We start from the raw sequence: 20,148 nt of genomic DNA on the forward strand, positions 1-20,148 counted from the left end.
TGCTGCATTAAGAAAAAAAAAACCTTCAGTGTTATATCTGATCCTTTACATTTATTTGTGCATTTGTTTCAGGAATCTTTATTAGTTCAAATACTTGTTATTTGATTAAGACTAAATAATGCAAATTTCTGCATTTTACTTTGCCTTGGAGGTTGGGAGGTTGGGGAAGAAAGCCAATGTGTTACAACCATTGTGACTTTTGTGCTTGGCTATTTAATATCCTTAAAGCCTGGGTGATAATTAATAGTGTGACCTCTCGGAAGATAATAAGATGCTGGCCTGTTTGTCACAATGGCAGCCAGATTCAGCAGCTGCTGGAATGCATGCAGAAGTTGACCCAGTCTGTGATTCTGTCTGTGCATGCACTAGTCATTCCTCTCCTCACCATGCAGATTCCCTTTTCACAATGTAAAAAATTCTTCTGGGCATTTCTCTATGAGCACAGAGGGTGATTTTGTTAGTTTGTTGTAGAATGTTTGCCTTCATGTGAAGGTTGAGCTCTGTGGTGCCTTTGTACAAAGCTAAATTAAATCCTTACTTTTAATGATAGAAGGCCTAAAACGTAACAATATTAGTGTGATCTGCTTGTTTATTGTGTAGTGTTTGACAGTCAGCAACATCACAGAATGAATGAAATCATTGTATCCAGAGCAGTCCTGTTGGAAGCAACTGTCTTAGGTCTTTAACCTCTTAGTGATCACATAAGCTATTTATATCTGGTTAAATGTAGAGCTGGAGTTCTGTCAGTCTGCAGAGAAGGAACGGTCTATTACTGGATTGTCAGAAAAATGGGAAAGCATCAGGATCAAATGGGATGTGACTGCAGCATTTATTCGAACTGGTGGCCCCCTACCTCTGGTCTCCTTCTTGTTCCTGAATGCTGGAGAACCTGCATATTTCATGAAACTTTCTAGAACTTCACAGAATAGTGGTGACAGACTAAGAATATCTTTACATCGTGTTCTCTTTACATCATGTTTTTCTGTTTTTATTCTAATGGTGATATTTCTGAGATGGTTTTCACTAACACAGTGTTCCACAGTGTTCCAATCTGCCACCTTTGATAAAGCTAATTTAGTGGTATCACACTCTAGGTTTCATGATACCAGGGTTGTATCCACAGACACAAATTATAAGCTCACGAATAGCCAAGGTTTGTGATGGATTGAACAGATTTGTATGGGAGGAAGGAAAGGTTAAGTGTTTTTCTCCATAAAATAATTTATACACTATGTAAATTGAGGCTAAGAGGCAAAAATGGAAAAAGACTTGGAGGGAAAACAACATATTGATAAATTTTAATACATATTTTATTTTATTAAAATATTAGCTCTCTCTTAGCAACGATTAAGGGATGTGTTTTTTCATAAGAAGCTATAGGAAGAGTAGCAAAGATCATGAGAAACTGAGGCATTTCCCTCATTTATTCTGTGGTGGAGTTCGTGTTATTTGGTGTGCGGTCCTTGTAAGAAAACATTTGAAAGCAAGTATCCCCTCTCTCTCCAGCCACCCATTTGCTCTTCTAGAGCCAGGTATTGGTTGGAGCACTGGGTGCTGCCTCAAGCCATGGGCTTTTGGCTACCTTTGCAAGACTCGGATCCTCTGTGGAGCACTTCATGTGTGTAGGGTTTACAGTCTACCCACGAAGACTCTGAAATAAATGGTGATTCTCTCCTGGCTTTCCCAACAAGGATTGTGTTCCTTAGAATTTTATTGACATGAAGCCAAAAGGTTTGCTTCCCATTTTAAATGGAACACTGAAACTTTGTAAAGAGCATTTTAGAACAAATGCATGCAACTCCTGAACAAAAGTTAGTTAATATAAGTTCACATCTGTGGAGGAAAGAAAATGTATCTGCATTTGCAGTGCCATTTCAGAGAAGAACAAAAAAGTGAAAAGCATTTTGGGAATATGTCCTTCCAAGCAGTCTGGCCTTTTCTTCTAGCCTTTTGACTTCTTTGTTGGCCTGAGTTTTCATAAGCAGATTTTTTTTTTTCCTCTGAGTATCCCCCCTCAACATTGTACTGTCCTTACTCTTTCTTGTTAAGTATGAGACTGGCAAGCTATTAAATCTATTGCCTGTCTGTGGAAATAGAGATCCCTACTCAATTCCTTGTCTGCCACTACAATGGAGAGTTACAATAATCATAAACCTAACACCGGGATTACCAATAAAAATACTAGTTTGTACTCAAATGTGTTACACTGGGGGTAATACTTCGATCTTCATGAAGTAAACTGGGCTTCTATTAAACGTCAAAGAACACCTTCAATGGGAGAAGCGTCTTAACAATCAAGCTCTGAATGAGGTCCTACATTGAGACATTTGTTAAATTAAAACTGTGTGTGCAAAGTTCAGTGCTTGGGTTGGGGCCTGGTTTACTTCATGAAGATGTATGTTTGAGGATTGCACCAGGTCTGTGTGTTGTGTCCACTCTAACCTTTACTTTTGGAGTAGCTACGTGATCATGGTCTTGTTTATTATATGTGTGTTAATTTTTTTTGTTTGCTTTTTTGTTTTCTCTCACTTCTGAGAGGTATCAGGCTTAGTCAGGCCTTTTCAGAGCTGCTTCTCTCCTGCTATGGCTAGGACAGCTACTGGGATTCAAGAAGCAGTAGCAAGGTTGGAGGTGATCTGTATTTAGCTTGTGTGTATGTGAGTGTTTGCTTCCTTTAGAGGAAAAGAGACTGAAATCTCTTTAAGGTGTTACCTCCACCTCCACATCCACCCCCTCTTGCCCTGGTTGCTTATGTTGTGTGTCAGCTGCTATATGATTTTCAAAGTGATGTGAAAAACAAATGCATCAAAACAGTTTCCCAATTATTTAAGTTGCTAGCTGCTGTCAGAGCCTTTTGTGCGTGTTGGTGTGTCTTCCATAAATTAGAAATAACTAGTAAGTCATCTACTCTGACTGCTGTACATGGATGGAATGTTTAACTATTAATGTTTTTACTTAACTTGATACATAGGTTTTTGAACTTTTTTTGCAAATGCATTTATGAAGCTTCTTTAGGTAGTCTTCCAGTTGTCTTGAGGTCCCCCATTTGTCTAGCATCCGACTGCCTTTCTGTTTCTCTCATTTTTTTTGTCCTGATTATTTGGAGGTGTTAACATGTGTGGATTAACTGTCTCACCTACAGAATAAAAATAAGTAAATAAAAATCACCTGAAAATGACAACAGGATCTTAGCTTAGAACAGCACACACATGCATGATCTAATCAGAAATTCATGTCAGCTTGTTTTCTTACTGTCATTAATTTTCTTTCATCTCTGTTCTTTCTTTAGTGTTGTATATGATTCTTCCTTCAATTGCCATATTTTCTTGGAAAGGCTGCAATCTTCTCTTTTCATCTAATACTTTTCCTTTTGTATTAATATTTTTTTGATCTCTCTGTATTACCTCTTCCTCTTGACTTTGACAATTCTTTCTTCTTTCAAAATTCTTGTCTTGATTTTTCTTTTAAATGTTATCTCTGGAGTTTAACCAAGTCTAAACTTTGCTGTTGCTCAGAAGCGAACTAATTACCGTATGATGCTACTTCATGCATTTAAAATGCAAGATACGTAACTACAGCTGTTTCTTAAATTAAAATGTATCTTATTTTCATGTGTGGAATGTTCATTTCTTACAATTACTGTTACCTGAAAACAAAATTTTGGCTGATTTGTGGAAAAAATTTGAGTTTGGGAAGATATTGAAGGAAGTACATTTGAGTTAATAAGGCGCTGGCTTTCTTCTTTACCATGCTGCTCCAGCAAGTTTGTATTTTGGAATAGGTATTTCAAAGGGGAGAGGAACAGAATAAAGAATTTCTGTTGTTAAGGAACTTGTGAAAATGTATTGCTAAAATACCAGAGAGAGATAACATAGGCTAAACAAATGCAACTTACAGATTTGAAATAGAATCCTATGTCCCTGGGAGTAAAACACTTAATCTCTGTGTGGAGGTGTGGTCTTCAATATTGCAGTGAGAATATTTTTACTAAAGAAAAGAAAAAGCAAATAACACGGTTATTTCTGTCTTAAAATTAAAATGAGAATACTTGCTTGCCTGAATACTATTCTTTGAAAGATAACTTAGTGATACTCTGAAATCTGACCAATCATTACCTCAATTTATACTTTGGAATTCAGTGGTAAGAAGGACTGGGGAACAAATACAAAGCAAATCTTTTTTTTATTACAGGATCTACAAGATGAAGTAAAGCGGGAGAGCAATAATCTGCAAAAGCTGCAAGCTCAGAAACAGGAAGCCCAGGAAATCCTTAATGATCTTGATGAGCAGAAGGCCAAGTTGGAGGAGCAACTTAATGATATCAGGCAGAAGTGTGCAGAGGAGGCCCATTTGGTAAGGCCTTTGACAGAGAAAATGCCTCTTTCTGAAGAATGTAGCCATGCAGTGTGTTGCAGCTGTTGGGAAAGGAGAAAAAAATTTAAAGAATAATCAGCATGAATTTCAGGATTTTGTGGACAATAGAGAATAGGAGATACATCTCTGATTTCAGCAATGTTTGTGATATTTGGTGCTCACCGATGCTACATTGTGTACAAATGTATATCACTAAAATAAGACTGTGTGCAAGCAAATGCTGCAAATTTATAATGCAATATAAGTGAAATTAGAAGCAATACACAATGGGACTGATTTCCTGAGAGTTTGGGGAAAAAGTGATTTTTTTCTAATGTAAATCTTTAGTATTTCTTTGCTGTCTAAAATGTTATCTTCAATATTAGAAATACCAGTGTTGGTTAGGAGAACAACTTGAATAGTTTATTGAGACCAATGCTGAATTAACCTCTTGTTCAGGTATGATCTATAATATCTGCAGTAGAGGTTTCATACCTCTTTTGGTCATAAACAATATTTGCTGGACATGTTTGGAGTTTTTTTTTTTTTTAATTTGGCCTTGAAATATTTGTTTATGCATTAGATTGCCATGCTGAAGGCTGAAATAACAAGCCAGGAGTCAAAGATTTCAGCGTATGAAGATGAACTGACCAAAGCTCAAGAGGAGCTGAGTCGTCTGCAGCAAGAAACTGCAGAGCTTGAGCATTGCATAGAGTCTGGGAAAGCACAGCTGGGACCTCTTCAGCAACATCTGCAGGATTCACAACAGGAAATCAATTCCGTAAGGCAGTGTGAAAAGATGAGGGGAAAAAAAACAAAGGAACAAAACCCAAAATGTTTTAGCTGACAACCTTTAGTGTTTTTTCATAAGGGGAAGGCACTTGTTTATTTCTTCACTGTTTGCTCGTGCCTTTCCACTGCTTGCACAGAATGTCTGTATAGTAGTTAGGGTTCTTAGAGGCTGACTTAAATTGCTCAAGGTATTTAATGATATCTCTCCAAGTTTTGATAATAAAAGGGAATTTATTATACTTCATAAATAATTTCTCTTAATGTAATGAATGACAAATGGCTAGTGCCTCTTTAGATTCCCTACTACATGTGTAGGGAATTTAAGTTTTTGTCTTTAGCCATGGCCTGGGGCATGGTCTTGCTATTCTTTAACTGACATGATGTTGGTATAAAATTATTAATGACATAGTGTATTTTTGAAGGAGGAAAGTGAAGTGAACGTAAGAAAAAATTGTATTGAGACTAAATACTGAGAAACAGGTTGCTGTACTGATTTTGAGCACAGAACTGCACTTTGTGTGTGCAATCGATGATTTATTACTTCAGTGATGTTTTAGCTTGTGCACCCTTTTGTTACCATTCTTTTCCTTCTCTCGCATACCCACAGTGCTAACGTGAGCCGGAGCCATGTCATTATCAAGTTGAAAACAACCTTTCTATTAACTTTGAACCCTAGAAATGGCTGACTTCTGGATCAGTTCCTTCACTTGATTCATATCTAACTTCTTAACAGTCTTTTTTTTTTTTTTTTTTTTTTTTTTTTAAAGACTTCCACTGCTAGGACACTTTCCTCTGTTGAAGAGGCTTATGACATACACAAAACCAAGTATAAAAACTACGAATTTCTTCTAGGAACTGAGGAGTAAAAAATTGATGTTGTTTTATCAGAGGTAGAAGGAAGGTAGTGCTATTTCAATATCAATAACTAATAATCATAACAAGAGATGATTGCAATTAATGGATCTGATGCAATTATGTAAGTGACTGGTTATGCCTGACTGTACTAAAAACCTGTTTTTGTTGTAGACTTCTTTCACATAAATACTCCTGAGTTCATTGCTCTTGGCTCAGAAAAAATGAACAAGAGGTCCTTTGATGCTTTAGGCAAGAGTTTCTAATGGTTGATCTGAAATCAGCATATTTGAAAGATGCCTTGCTATTGTCTTTGCTGTCACCTGATCTGTGATGTGCAAATCAAGGAAAACACTATTAGGTGATTGACCTAGTAGAAATCAGTGGGATGTAGATGCCTAAATATCTGAACTGTGTGCATCCTTCTGCATAATCTGCCACGTTCAGTAATTTCTTCAGAAATTGCAGATTGTTTTAGATGTTTGCTATGAGGTACTGCATTATGCATGTTGTTGAAATAACGACATGGATGTAGCTATCTGCTTAGGAAGATATATTACGGATTCGATAATGAATTTGTAATTTTCTTTGGAAGACAAGAATTCTTTTTAAGCAGCCTTTTTAATTTATGGAGTTTAAGGCAATTTCAAATGAGTAAGTTAAAAGGAAAAAAAAGCTTTGCAAGGGAATTCTTCTTGTGAGTTTGAGTGAGGGAAAAAAGGGAACAAGTCTTGATGTTTCCAGTGACTGCCAGCAATATGGTCTGCTTCCTCGGCAGAAGGTTCTCAGGTCTCTCTTTCAACTATGCTACATTTCTTCTAGGCCTGATTTGTACTGCTTTCTCAAATGTCACCCTTTGAAAGAACATGATTTTTATTATACTTGCTTAAGGAAAGTAAGAACTTTAGATACACGTCTTCCATTTTATGTTTAAGAAGGTATGGTTATATTCTAGCATTTGTGTGCTGCTGTATAGATACATATACATTTATTTCTGCTTACAGGTGCAGACGAAACTTCTTGAGCTCAAAGAATTGGAAAATAACCAATTTAGTTGGCACTCTCAGACTCATAACATACTTGTTAATGGAACTGCAGATCATTCTAGTCTTAGCAACAGCAGCAGTGAAACTGCTAACCTTAATGAGAATGCTGAAAGGGAGAGTATAGCAGAAGAAGAACAAGTAAACAATGCATCTCCAGTGAGTACAGTGTTTTGCCTGCTTGATCATAATGCAATGCAGCTGTGAAGTTAAAATAAATTAAAATATATATTAAGATGGATTATGTTTTGTTTTTAAACACTTGTAGAAGTGAACTTTCAGGATGTTATTCTGAGGGAGTATTTCAGGATCTGAAAGTTGATAATCAGAAAAAGAGGCAATCTTAGCTTGGCTGGAAAGTGGCAACAAAAATTTGTCTATTTGTTTCCAAAGCAAAATGTCTTAAATTGAAGAATAGAATTAATATTAAAGAAGAGCAGCTGTTTTCCAGTTGGTGCAACAGAAATGGAATGAGGAAGAGGACAGAATATCTGAAGACGTCTTGCTTTCTAAACGTCCCTCTTTGTCTCAGTAGTTTTCTGATTTTTTTTAATAACTTTCACAGGGTTTATGGAACACTTCAGTGTGTTCTATTATAGCTATGAACCTACTGAGGTATCTTTTAACATATTCTTACAGCTATGTGATACTTAGAATAGTACTTGTAGTGTAGTCTTCTATTTATTTATACTGAATTGCTTTTATCCTTACATAGGCAAGGAATAGTCCTGAAACAACAGCTGCTGTTGTGGAAGAAGAGAAAGAGATCCCAGCTGCAACTATTACCAAAAAAGTGAGTTTGATCAAATCCGAGGGAGGAAAAAATGTAATAAAAAAAAAAAAAAACCCTACCACCAACAAAACATAACCTAGTTAAACTGTTTGAGGTTTGCATCATGTCACTTACATGATGGCTATGGAACATCAGAGAAATAAATGTCAGTTGTTACTGTTTTTAATTAGAGTATGATGTCATCAAAGCATTCATCTTATGTAGCAGGTTCATTTTTACTGAGAAATACTTTGAATCTCTGTTGATTAATTCTATAGAGTTCAAACTCTCAGCTTTAAGAAACTAATAAATGGTAACAAGACAAGTGTCTTGAACCTCATACCTCTCTCTTATGTTCTTCAGGAGGATCCATTTGATGCTGAGTCTCATCCATTGCCTGATCTAGTTTCTGAAGCCAGCTTAGAGTTCTTCCAGTCTGACCCTTTTGTTGGCAGTAAGTAAACTTCTCTACAAGTGCAGATTTGCAGAAATGTGTTTTGTGGGAACATGTCTCATCCAAATTCATCCTGCACTTTCTCATTAATTGTGAAAATTGTAACTTTCCCTCACTGGTCTTCCTGAGGGCCTTTTTTTTTTCCCTCTTTCCTGGGGGTTGCATTTTGGTATTAAAGGTGTGGGTGTACTTGTGCTACATGTGATGTCAATGATCTAGTTAGCAGTGCAGAGCCACAAACAGATCAACTGAGGGTTCAGTGAGCTGTGGTGTGGGGGGGATGTGGGTGGCTGAGAGTGAATGGCTGTGGCCTACTTACGGTGAGTTTGGCGCTCAAAAAAAGGTAATGTGGAACTGCACCATCTGTTCATCTTATGGAAGTGCCGTGCTTTATTTTAAGAACTTGACACTTAAGGATGCTGTTGCTCTGATTTTTTTAACGTTGGAAGGAGTGATCTGTCTGTGAGCTATGGAGACACTTGGAGTATGGGAGAAGGGGAGCTAATTTGGATTAGCAGTTGAAGCAGATGTTTTCAGCTACGTTAATATGATTTGACAGGCTTTTCGAGTCTACATGGTCTAACCAATTTAGTTCAGATTGCTTTGGAAGGAAAATAAGCTAAATTTATTTCATATCGCTTGGCTTCTAAAAGAATGTCAGTGCAGATTTCAATACATTTAAATGGGTAAATTAAACTAATTTAAAACAGCTTCAGTGTTTCCATGTAGATATTTCTTTTTTTGTTTATATTGAAGTAGCGTTACTTACAGGATGTGACAACCTTTCTTTCAGAGGAGAAGGTATGGCTGCTGGTAGTCAAACTTTTGGACTTTGTGTGATCTGTATGTTTACTGGTAGTTACCTGCAGCTAAGAGACCATAGATACATGAAATGAGGGAGTAAATTGATGCAATTGGAACTGTGCATCTAGTACAGAAAGGAATGCTTTAGAGCTGCCATCCATGGTGCTGTGAGAATTGCCAAAACTAAGACTAGGCTGCTGTCAGTGGTTAGCTTGGATTACTGTGGTGGTAAATACTGCACAATGTGGTCACTGACAACAGCCAACAAAGAGGCATCTTTGAGAGACGGCTGCTTTTGTGTGCTTCATGTTGGTAATAAGCTACGTGATGAATATTTGCTTTGTCTACTACCAGCTCTTATAGTTTCTCTGAAAACATTGAAATTATTCTGAGTGTGAGAAATTGATAGAATGGATTGAGAGCAGCCCTGAGGAGAAGGACTTGGGGTTGTTGGCTGATGAGAAGCTCAACATGAACAGAGTGCAACTTACAGCCAAGAAAGCCAACCATATTCTGAGCTGCATCAAAAGGGAGGTGATTTTCCCTCTCATCCCCATCTCATGAGACCCCACCTATATCCAGCTCCCCAACACAAGAACATTGACCTATTGGAGTGAGCCCCAAATATCATCTAAGGATGATCAGAGGGCTGGAGCACCTCTTCTGTATGAAGACAGGCTGGGGGAATTAGGGTTGTTCAGCCTAGAGAAGAGAAGGCTCCAGGGAGCCTCATAGTGGCCTTTCAGTACCTAACAGGGGCCTACTAGACAGCTAGAGAGGGACTTTTTACAAGGGCATGTAGTGATAATACAAGGGATAATGGCTTTAAACTGCAAGTGTAGATTCAGATTAGATGTTAGGAAGAAATTCTTTCCCATGAGGGTGGTGAGGCCCTGGAACAGGCTGCCTGGAGCAGCTGCGGATACCCCATCCCTGGAGGTGTTCAAGGCCAGGCTGGATGGGACTTTGAACAACCTGGTCTGGTGGAAGGTGTCCCCACCCATGGCAGGGGGCTTGGAATTAGATGATTTTTAAGGTTCCTTCCATCCCATAGCATTCTGTGATTGTGAAATTTTAGCTCTAGAAATGATTTTGTGTCCAGAGGACTGTGACTCAGTACATGCTTTGTGATTAAAAAACAAGTCACTTTTTTTCTTTAAACAGGTGATCCCTTCAAAGATGATCCCTTTGGGAAAATTGGTAAGCAATTTTGTAACTTCTGAATTTTTTTTATTTATTTTTGTAAAGGATTCCTAGTAGAACAGTATGTGGGGAGAAGTGTTACCGCTTTCAGCATGAAAGAGGCCATGGGTAGTCTCTACTGAGACTGGCTGTATAGGCAATGTGCCTTGGGGAGTGATAAACTGTGCTTGGGGAGTGAAGGAGAGGAAGGTAGGAGAGTGGTAAAAAAAAAAAAAAACTAGATTTTATAAAAATATTTCTTTTTAATTGTTTTTTAAGAGAGTTTGATTAAAGAAACTATATATTTAAGTGATTCTGGAGCTGAACGATTGTTACGATCCATTTTTCATCATGTGTGGAAGATGTTGGCTTGTCTAATTTTTGAACCACAGTATGCAAATTATTTGTAGATACATTTGATGCTTCAGAAATCCTTAGTCTTAAATGTGTCACCTTCTTGCAGTATGAAAGCAGGAATATAATGTTTCATTTTTAAGACACCAAGCTAAATAAAGCTAGCAGAAATGGTAATGAGATGTTTACTTTTTAGATCCCTTTGGTGGTGATCCCTTCAAAGGCTCAGATCCTTTTGCAGCTGACTGTTTTTTCAAACAGTCCTCCACTGATCCTTTTGTGACTGCAAGCACTGATCCATTTAACACTGCTGGCAACAGTAATAATACCACAGTAAGTTTTGATAGCAAGCCTTTTACTTTTGTATATAATTTGGACAAAATGAACTGTTTTGTGCATTTGGACATGCCTTGAAATGCTGATATTCAGAAGTGATGTAGACTAAAGGTACCTCTCACCCCATGGCTCTGTCTTGTCTCTTCTTCTGTTCTGCTTTCTAGAAACGGGAATAGATAAAAATAAAGAAAAAAAAAAATATGTTTCAGTGTGGAGCTTCATTGCTACACAAATTAGAACCTTTTGAGTATAGTGAGCTAAGCTCCATTGATAACTGGTGAAACTTATTAAACATTGAAAGAAACCCAAGATTAATCTGACCAGGTTATATTGAGACATTTGACTCTTTTGCTTCCAAAGCTTATAGGATCAATAAGTATGTTATATCTTATTTAAAATCTGATGTGGTATAGGATTTTCCCCTTGAGAAGTCAGCTTGTACTTGATATATGTTGCTTTGGGTTTTGTGGTCTTTTATTAATAAGACTTACTGAAACCTTGCCATAATGTGGAGATTATTACTGAATAGCATGCTCTTTCAGAGGTACTTAGGTGTGACTTCTAGCTGTTCACAAGGTCATGTTACACACTACAGGCTACTCCTCAAACCTTAAAAAAAAAAAAAAAAAAGAAGTCTTCAATACTTACTCTGCACGCTATTGTTTCCCAAGTCACAATATTCTAATACAACTAATTCTTAGTCATACTACAGTCTGACAATAAAAGAAGTATAGAGGAGTAAAAAAAAAAAGTGGTCAGAGCTGTAGTGTGGGATTCACAGTCTGTAGCAGTCGATTCTTGAGAGAACTGTATTTCTGAAGCTGTATTCATCCTAAATACTTTACTGCACCTTTGTGTTACTGACATCCTGTAATAATATCTTTATGAAGAAAATGGAATATTTTACTTCTTTTTGGTGCTGGACTAACGTTTTAACTGAAATAAATTTTGATTGTATTCTTAGTATGAGGACTTGTTTAAGCTGAAAACCACATTTCCCTCTAAAGTTATTTTTTTATTTTAGACAGAGATATTGAAGAAAAATGATCCTTTTGCTCCTGGTGGAACAACTGTTACTACATCAAATGATCTAGGTAAAAGTAGACTATATACAGCAAACTTACTTTACATGCATTTTCTGATTTTTGTTTCTAGTCTCTCTTCCCAAAGTTTTACTGAAAAATACTTGAATCCAAGACATAAGGCACTTTTTCCTTGTGCTTTGTGGCACATACGAATGAATTGCACTGTTGAATTGCAGACTGAGATCATAAAAGGTTTAAAAAGTTTATTCCACAAATGGGCTTACAGTTGGAAGTGAGCTCTTTTTCATGGTCATATTCATGTGTGTTCACAGCCACAGATGCACACACAAAATACACATTGTGTGTGTGTACAGATATCTCAGCTAAACCTGTTCAGGAAAATTACTGTTCTTAGTCAGTTGTTAATATTTAGTTTTTGTAAAAACTTCTTAAATAGTGAGTGTCCCGCTCATTAAATATTTCACTTGAATTAGTCTATACTGCAAGATAAGTAACAGCTGCTTTTTTTTTTTTTTCCTATTGTGGGATCTTTCAATGTTCTTTTCAATGTTTAATTTATAATCCTGTTCTGTTTGCTTGATTTGTGTGTATTTAGCTACAGACCCCTTTGCCTCTCTGTTTGGAAATGAATCCTTTGGAAGTGGTTTTGCTGACTTCAGCACACTGTCAAAGGTAATGTGGAACAACTGTCACTCAGAAAACGCATGGAACTCTGCAGTGACAAGACTAAAAACATTCTCTATTCTGATGCTTTTATTGTTACAGTTTTGCCACTAATAATGATTTATAATGGTTAACTTCCTTGAAAAAGTTTTTAACAGTAAATTATCTTGCAGTGTCACTGTGAAAAATGCAAAGTAATCTTTGTGGCTTTGTAAGTGTTTTCTCTGCATTTGAAATGATAATTTTTTTCTTGAAATCTTGAAAATCTGCTGAATGTAACTGCAAAAGTGTTACTTTTGCATCTATAACTGTACTCAACTTCTTATTGCTGTACACACTAAACATTCCTGATTTTCATATAATTTTCATCAGTGTGGGGTTTTAGTATCTCCCAGAGTAGTTGGATGATGTCTTTAAAAACAAACAAAAGTATTTTTGTATTAGTCCAAACTTGCACTTTTAAACAAATACTGTAGTATTGGAAAAAATAAAAAAAATAAAAAAATAAAAAAGAAAGTAAAAGTAGAATTGCGCTGAAAGTGTGTATGTTACTGTTTTCTTTGTTGAAGGCCAGCACCGAGGATCCCTTTAGCTCTTCCACATCAGGTTCCAGCAACAATGTGGTCATAACTAAAAACTTATTTGAAGAACCACCATCCAAAAACGAGGATGTTCCTCCTGCATTGCCCCCTAAAACAGGAACTCCCACAAGGCCCTGTCCACCACCACCTGGTAAGAGCTGAAACTGAGATGCTGTTAACCATTAGATTCTTCATTATTGGTGGTACGACAATTGCAAGGGGATGGTGAAATACACTGAACTAAGAATGAATGAGGAAGGTATAAAACAAGTCTGTTCCAGATCTGTTGTTGTTTTCCTCAGAGTTAAATTTTGTGTGGCATTTAGGAGCAGACCTTCAGTTTTTTGGTTGCTGTTTTGATTTTTGAAGGGGGGGATGAGAAAAAGGATTTAGAAAGTGGGAGAATATAGGGTTGTTACGGATATCCGCAAGAACACAGAGCGGCTACAGATTAAATGGTTGGTAATGTGATAGACTGAATGAATAGCATACTAAATTATATTTCAAGTGAGAATTCATTGTGTTTTACCCATTGCAAAACCTCTGGTTTTAATTCTGTCTTTAAAGAAATATTAAAACTATTTAGCGCTTACATGGCTGGAGTAAAATGAATTAACTAGGGATAACATGACTGCCTCAGATGTTCAGATCAAATTTTTCCAGATGGCCTCGCCAGGTCTGTAGTATTGAATCTAGCCAACATAATAGTAATAAACCCAGGCTGTTTTCTGTTCAGAGATAGCTGAATCCTCTGGTCTGTTCCATGACACAAACCATTCTTTTCCAGAAAACACCATTCTTGTCAAAGATAACACCTTCTTATGGTTACAACAAGTTACGTTTATAACAAGGTTAAAACACACTACTTGCCTTCAATAGCAAACTGGAAAATATATTAGTGTTCTTTTAACTCTCCATCCGCTGTTTCATTCTCTTTAAAAAAACAAACAACTACTGCGTCATATTTTTTCACTATTACACTATATGGTTGAATCTTAAGGTGTTTAGGAAAAATTAAATTCATCTTTTTCCCTCAAAAGTAGGGAGTGCAGTAAATGTAGGAGTATTTAATACTAAGTTTAAAAACAGGTCCTAATTTCTAATGTTGCCATTAGGAGATCTGGCTCATGCCTTGTAAATAATCAGTTGAATTGTAAGTAACGTTAAAACAGTTGACTAGTTGTGATAATTTGAATGTTTTATAGTATTTTCGTTTATGGAGGCCCCTCAAAAGGGGGTGTGGAGACTTCTGACTTCATTCTTTAGGAAGTGCCTACAAAGTGGTGTAAAGATGTGGTTTTAGAATGCAAGCACCAAGTGGCAGAGCAACAGCGCCGTTGTTGATAGATGACTGGAAAAATAGCCTGTTTTGGTTTGCACATATTAAAAATGATACTGTGGATACCTTGATAGCCATTCCTAATAACTTACTTTACTTATGTAAGTCATAAATTGTGATAGTTAAGTGTATTTGTTTTGAGTAAATCTCTTAGTCTAATACAAAACAAGAAAATGCATTTTGAGGAACTGCCTGTCCTTTTAATTCTACATGATACTGGAAAGTGTGCAGAAGGCTTATTTGCTTGTCTCTGAAATCCGCTGGCTTTCCCGATACTTATAAGCTCTCCCATTTCATGATTTTTCTGTGGGTTTGGAGGTAGGATTAACATTTGTAGGGATATGAAGTATAATTTCCCTATAGAAATGTTTTTTCTGGATGTTCAAAAATTCAAAAAACTGCAATGAAACCTTTTCTGTAAGTAATAACATCTGGGAAGAATGGTGGGAAGAAATTCAGCTCAGCTTGTCTTGATCTTGGAAGGATTTGGGTTAATGAACTCAAAGGTGTTGAAAGTTGACTGGGGTTAAACTGAAAAAGAAAAAGGGGGGGCTCTTGTCTGGTTCTGTTATATCTGTAGCTACTTAGGCAAGGATTAACAAAATAGCCTGTGATTGCTGTATGGCTTCATTTTCTTAGTTTAAAAACTACAGAAATTCTAGGTGTTAGCATAGGAGAAGATGTTGTATTTACTGTTTTGAAGACATACAAGTATACAACTGTCCTCTGAATCAAATTGTGTTACTTTGATCCAAACAAATAATAAAAAGGAGCTGGAATTAGCACGGACATTCTGTTGATAAACAGAAGAATAATTACTGTGCTAAGAGAATAGGGGTTCAAGACTTAGAAATTCTCTTCCCCAAATACTGTTACATCAGTACATAACTGTGCTCTTGAATCATTAACATACATGTGTTCCTTTTTGATCAGATAATGCTTTAAGAAGCTGTGGACCATACTCTCATTTTTTAAACTAGCAACCCTTCCTCTGAATTCATTACAACTCCACTAATTTTCCAGAAGAGGTTGCATTCCAAGTAGTTTTGGATTTTTAACTATTTTGGCATGTTATTACCTGCTATCTTAAATTCATTTTAAATTCATTTTAATCTAAGGGAAAAGACCTATCAATCAAATAGACTCTTCAGATTCCTTTAAACCGAGCGATCCATTTCAGCCTTTCCCCACCCCAGACATTCCCAAAGAACAAGAAGCAGATCTATTCTGTGATCCATTTGCTCCCACCAGCGTCAGTAAAGAGGCTGACCCCAACAATTTTGCAAACTTCAGTACTGTGAGTAAACAATTTTTACATTTGTTTCAGTATACTGACAGCTTTGAATTGTTCACACTGAAGTCTTCAGTCTAATTAAAAAGATTAAAACATATCCCACATACGAAGGGGATATCGCTTCTAGGTAAAACTGTATTTACTTTTAGTTTACAACTGAGGCTGTCCTAAAGTAAAACACTGCAGAATGATGTAGTTAATGTTTAAGTTGTATTGCTTTTGTGAGTTTGAGACTTTTCTCATGAAGGCCTCCTAACCTTTAGAAGACATTTTAAATACGTGTTCTCAGAGTTGTTCATTTTATCAATGCATGTAGCAGATATAAAATATAAATCTATATAAAGCACACTGTTATTTATTTGTTAAAAATGCAACCAAAGGTGTGACTTTAATTTTGTCACTGAACTGTTTAGTCATAATATTGAAATATGACTGAAATACGGATAAATAGCATCGGAGTGGTGTGTGTTAATGAGATCTAATTTGGTGAGTTTTGAATGGCTACTAAATTCCAGACCTTATGTATGATGCAGTGAAAAGTAGTAAGTGTCTCTTTGTAACCAGAATCCATTTCATAGAAGTCGTGGTGTCCAAGCAGTAGAAGCAAATCTAAAGGTTTGTGCATGCCTTTATTTACTTATTTATTAATTTAGAGTTTTTGCAAATAGGAGTTTTGGAAGGCATCATTTCACTTTCAAGCTTGATATCTGTTAAATGCAATTTGCATTCACAGTAATCGTATTGCTTGTATTGTTTTCAGGTATAATAAACTATTTGCTTTATTGAAGTAAACTGAGGATTGACAGGCTCTCAAAATTGTCTTGCACTGGTTGATGTGTCTTATGGCATGACAATTTCTGACATACTATTATCTGACATATTATCACTTTAACTAGCTAAAGGAACTAAGAAGTTAGTTCAGAGGAGAGAATGTGAACTGTGGAGGGGAAGGACAAGTGTTCATTATTTTCATAGACGAAAAAGCATTCTTTTCCATCTGCAATTACCGAAAACACTAAGTGAACTATGGAGAAAACTCAAGCTTTTCTATGTTTATTCCTCAAAGAAGCAGTGCGAAAGCAGAAACTAACCGTAGTATATAATGATAACCTTTTAGGACTTAACACGGGGACATTCATGAAGACGCGGGCTTCACCTACCTCTGCTTTTTCCTGCATGCTGAATAGAAACAAACTTTAGCATAATCTTTTGTGTTTTATGATCATACCCTAACTGTTTCTGACCTAACAATCATTGTACCACAGCAATTCAATTAACGTACCGTTCTCGTCTAAGTATGTAGAATGAATCTGTTTTTTCTTTTCCTCGTGTCACACCTTTCTCTGTATTATTGCTAGGCTTCTAACTGTACAGTTACCTTAATATTCTCCTTCTTGGCAGAAGTGTTTTTCAGTTGCACAAATAAAGAGTCGTTCTACAGCTAACTTTTACAGTCACTGTCATCTGGAATAATCATCCCTAATGAAAGTAGGATTAATCAGGGTGTTCCATAATGCTGGATATGGGTTTATTTTGCAATATGTTCTCCTGATTTATTCAATTTTTTTTCTTGCATAGGCTGGCTTTTATCCAAATCGGTTTGCATTTAAATTATAGCACTTGTTTCTCCAGTAACTGTTTAGAAACTTAATGAATTTTGAAACTCAATGTATTTCGTTAAAACAAAAACAAAACAACACACAATATAGCAATAGGATATCTTCAGTGCATTTCTTGATGGTTAAACCTTGAGCTAAGCTAATAGTGATAGCATGCTGAGAATAAAACACAAATAATTTGAAGGCTAGAGTTTGTCCAGTATTTTGAAAAACTGTAAGTGTCACTTAAGCCAAGAACAGGATTTGTTATTGCATTATTAATCTGGTTATTTTGTCTTTTAAAATGCAGTATTCTACTGAGGAAGACATGATTGAATGGGCTAAGAGGGAAAGTGAGAGAGAAGAGAAAGAAAGATTGGCAAGACTAAAACAGCAAGAGCAAGAAGACTTGGAACTGGCTATTGCACTCAGTAAATCTGAAATATCAGAAGCATGAAGCTTAGAATAAGATTTGTCTTATGTCAACTGTTTCTGTCCCTTTTCCTGAATACCTAACCTATTTAAATGTTAATCAGAAAATACGTATATACAGGAAAATAAGAAAGGTTTTAAACTTCTGAAAGTGGTGTGAATGTTTCTGCTAAATTCAATCCTTTTGTTTGTTTTTGTTTGAATAACTTAATTTTAGCATTCAATTCCACTCAAGTTTTCAGGAGAACAAGGAACTTTTCCCAGTTGTAAGCAAATCAGTTTTAAATGCAGCAAATGAGATTGTAGTTTGACTGTAATCTGTCAGCAGTTGGTAATTGAGCATAAAGTGAACATAGCAATTATTTTGCCATGGCTGGCTGTCTCCTGTCAAGCAGTTAGCCATTTGAAACCTTTTATCCTTCTTCTAAAGATATTAGTAATGCCAGAGTTGTGGAGTGCTTCATTTTATATGTATGCATATAGATTTTTCTTTTCATTGAAGATTCTATGTTTGGACTTGCAATAACAATCTTCATAGAGTCTAAGTTTAAAAAAAAAAAAAAAAAGTGTGTGTCTTACTGAAACCTTTAATGCTTTTCTTGCATGGCCATAGGTTTTAAGACCAGTTATTTTGTTTTATAAAGAAATTACATGGAAGATTCATGTGCGTTTGCTGTTGGCCAAGATGACGGTCAAATTACAAGAACCCACAGCTATTTGAGCCAGTTTTGCCTGTGAAATATGCAGCTGAACTGGCAAGATGATAAATTGAAATTGAAATGGGATTGAGAATAGAAAGAAAACATGTAGTCTGACTTTTTTTTTTAAACCACATTTTTTTTTCCTGTATGTATAATTTATTGAAATGCCAACTGATAGTTGCACCTTAAACTGAATTTCTTTGTGGTCACTGAGTAGGATTGATAGAATGTTAATGAAAATAACTTAATGAAAATAACTTATTGTTCACTTTGGAAAGAACTCCATTCTGGAGAATCAATTTCACTAAAATTCCAAAAAGAATAATCTTTTGCCCTATCTTAGACAAATGGATGACAACAGCATAAGCATCAAGAGATTTTTTTTCTTGCACTTTTAACTTGTGGTATTTCTGTTGAGAAAATGGAAAAGTTTCAACGCACAGCACTGAGTAGGGGGGGGAGAACTCAGCCATGCTTCAGTATATTTAAGCTCTTCCTATTACCTATCAATGCTGCTGTTGAAAGAGTTTGGTAGTTTTCAGTTTTTCAGGAAAATAAGTAACCAGACTGAGAGGTTTTTTTCTTTTGCACTGGGAAATGAGCATTTAACCACCTGCTCAAAAAGGTAACTTAAAATTTTGCAAGGATTAAATCGTTGTAACTTATCTATACATCTTTGTAATGAGTGTACACTAATCTTGCAAATCATATGCTTAACTGGATTACATAGTTTCTTATCTTTTGTTAAAAATGTATACTCAGTGGACCAACACGATATTATTATGTATATATTATATATATATATTCCTGCTTTCCTTTATGGAATTTAAAGTTTTGAGTCATTTGATGTTACATTTCATGTTACTGACTCTGACTATAGTACTTTTACTCAGACTACCAACAAACCACTGCTGTGAGCTAAATGGCATTACTTATGAAGTTTTAACTGTTTTTTTTTTAAAGAAACTTGTTCAGGTGGGATTAGCCTCTATTTATAGACTTTTGTTTAAAAATTCTAACAATAGCCTGTAATTATGAAGAAATAAAATTTAAGTACATAAGTGTGAAATGTTTGCCTGTTTCTTCAAAAGGGTGCTGTGAGCTGTAAAATAAAATGTAAGTGTAATGTGAATGATACAAGGTCTTCTGTTTGTAGTCTGATGGGAGGTGGTTAATTTTCAGAGAAACAAATTGCTTGAATCTGGTAGTTAGCTGAAGTGCACATTAATCCCATCTGTCACTTGCTTTCTTAGGAATTGTGGCAGCTTCAAAGAAAAATTCAGACTACTTTTGCCCAAGGATTTTTGCCTGCACAAAGCTTGCAGTGCCGAGATGTTTATGTGTCTAGGATTCATTTGTGACATATGTACGGATCTCCTACTAGCTGCTGGCAACATAAAGCAGATTCATATGGTTTGGCAGATCTTTAGTTTGACCCAGAGTGTATCCTTTTCAATATGTCAGCATAATGCCTCCTTCATATCAATAACTTGATATCCTCACCATCTTTGTCTAATTTACTGTATTATGAGGTTATGTCATGTAAAAGTTC

At 36.0% G+C, this 20,148-nt stretch overlaps 1 protein-coding gene across 6 annotated transcripts in view; it reads left to right on the forward strand.

The window, feature by feature from the left end:
- EPS15 (epidermal growth factor receptor pathway substrate 15) overlaps positions 1-19,728 on the forward strand; it is a 46,605-nt gene extending 26,877 nt beyond the window's left edge. Inside the window, exons 14-26 of one of the 6 annotated variants that reach the window (XM_032191835.1) lie at positions 4,192-4,353; positions 4,937-5,134; positions 7,002-7,199; positions 7,756-7,833; positions 8,176-8,266; positions 10,235-10,270; positions 10,803-10,939; positions 11,967-12,036; positions 12,584-12,660; positions 13,221-13,383; positions 15,768-15,868; positions 16,430-16,480; positions 17,774-19,728. In XM_032191835.1, the coding sequence (XP_032047726.1) occupies positions 4,192-4,353; positions 4,937-5,134; positions 7,002-7,199; positions 7,756-7,833; positions 8,176-8,266; positions 10,235-10,270; positions 10,803-10,939; positions 11,967-12,036; positions 12,584-12,660; positions 13,221-13,383; positions 15,768-15,868; positions 16,430-16,480; positions 17,774-17,920 (1,509 nt within the window). In that variant the 3' untranslated portion in view covers positions 17,921-19,728. Of the gene's footprint in view, positions 1-4,191; positions 4,354-4,936; positions 5,135-7,001; positions 7,200-7,755; positions 7,834-8,175; positions 8,267-10,234; positions 10,271-10,802; positions 10,940-11,966; positions 12,037-12,583; positions 12,661-13,220; positions 13,384-15,689; positions 15,869-16,429; positions 16,481-17,773 lie in introns of all 6 variants that reach the window. The other 5 variants (XM_032191833.1, XM_032191836.1, XM_032191838.1 and 2 more) reach the window with 5 other exon arrangements.
- Positions 19,729-20,148: the final 420 nt, after the last annotated feature.

The sequence above is a fragment of the Aythya fuligula genome, chromosome 8 (genome assembly GCF_009819795.1).
Source record: "Aythya fuligula isolate bAytFul2 chromosome 8, bAytFul2.pri, whole genome shotgun sequence".
In the NCBI taxonomy this organism is placed as follows: domain Eukaryota; kingdom Metazoa; phylum Chordata; class Aves; order Anseriformes; family Anatidae; genus Aythya; species Aythya fuligula.